Here is a 1,414-nt window from a genome sequence, read left to right as displayed (position 1 = left end):
CACACACACACACACACACACACACACACACACACACACACACACACACACACACACACACACACACAGAGACGGAGCGGGCCGGTACCTTTCCTCCTTGCTGCAGTTAGTGTTTGTGATATCCAAGCTTTTACTGAAAACTGATTTGCTACAAAGGAGGCAGAAAATAAGAGACAAGAAGGTCACAGACAGAACCGTCCAGTCAGCATGCTCTGACCCAGCAGAACCAACAGCACAACATGCAGGTGGAGATCATGCTGGACTCACACTGGTACCAGGCCCAGTTAGACCAGAACCACACAGTCATCATGCTCCACAGCTGCTGCTCGGCCTCATACTGGACCGGGCTTTATATATATATATAAATATATAATTATATAATCAGAGTTTATAAATGTGTTCACAGCTCTGCTTTAGAATTAAACCATATCTTTATTTATTTATTAATCATTTTATGTAAAACTTTTCCTTTCAAACTCATTTTCTTCTCTAAAGTAGAGTTGTACGTTTATAGAGACTTAAAACAATAAAACCATATAAACACAARATTTCCTGTTCTGCTCTCTGAGAACAAACACTTGCTGCTAAACTGACTCACATTTGATTTGATTCTTTTTTCTAACAGGAACGTGTTCAAKAAACAGCAAGTTGAAGGAAAAGTTCACAACAAGTTTATACGTTAAAAAAACTAATGTAAACTGTTTCATTTAATTTTATGAGCAGTTTTGGTCAAAGACTTAAAGGATAATTAGAGGATTAAATGAAAATAAAGATCATAATTGTCATAGTCTGTGTTTATTTCTCAGTTTTCCTAGTGTTTTCTATGTTCCTCAGTGTGTCTTTGCCCAGCTGCCCCTCATCACGCTGCTGATTACCCTTGTGTTTCTCCCCAGGTGTTTTCTCTCCCCTAATTAGTTTTCTGTGTATTTAAGCCCTGTCCTGTCTCTGTCTTTTGTCGGATCATTGTTGTGTTTTGGTTCCTCGTGCTTCGTTCTCCTCGTGCCTGATCATCTCGTGAAATTGTAAGTTTGCTACCAGCCGCCCTCTTTTTGTTATTTAAAAATAAATTTTTGTTATACTTTTGAGCCTGCCTGCACCCTGGGTTTGTTCCTGCCAGAATCCCTACAGAATGATCCGACCAAGCACCCAGCCTGCAGGTAAAGGTCTTTCAAGTCTGCCCTCCCTAGAGGCAGATGATTTTTTTCCTACACCAGCCTCAGAAGAGCCGGTCCCGACTCTGCCGCCATGGGAGGATGAAATAACTAGCCGTCTGATTGCTGGATCGCTGATGATCCTCCGGTGGTCCTCCACCTATGAGGCAAAACAAGTCTTCTGCCAGCAGATTGAGGATGTTTTTGCTAGGCGTCCCGATCTGCTGCTCCTGCCCGGCCACCGGAGGGTCAGAGATTATGCT

At 42.4% G+C, this 1,414-nt stretch overlaps 1 protein-coding gene across 8 annotated transcripts in view; it reads right to left on the bottom strand.

Annotated features, from left to right (window-relative positions):
• Nucleotides 1-1,414, bottom strand: part of LOC106521125 (serine/threonine-protein kinase BRSK2) — a gene marked incomplete at both ends in the record, with an annotated part of 23,838 nt that overhangs the window by 15,985 nt on the left and 6,439 nt on the right. For 4 of the 8 annotated variants that reach the window (XM_014013546.1, XM_014013551.1, XM_014013548.1 and 1 more), the window contains 1 exon segment: nucleotides 89-148. In XM_014013546.1, coding sequence (XP_013869000.1) covers nucleotides 89-148 — 60 coding nt within the window. 8 annotated transcript variants of the gene reach the window in all.

This window comes from Austrofundulus limnaeus, unplaced genomic scaffold (assembly GCF_001266775.1).
Source record: "Austrofundulus limnaeus strain Quisiro unplaced genomic scaffold, Austrofundulus_limnaeus-1.0 Scaffold103, whole genome shotgun sequence".
Classification (NCBI taxonomy): domain Eukaryota; kingdom Metazoa; phylum Chordata; class Actinopteri; order Cyprinodontiformes; family Rivulidae; genus Austrofundulus; species Austrofundulus limnaeus.
Note: the sequence above shows the minus strand (reverse complement) of the source record. Positions and strands in the feature narration are given on the sequence as shown.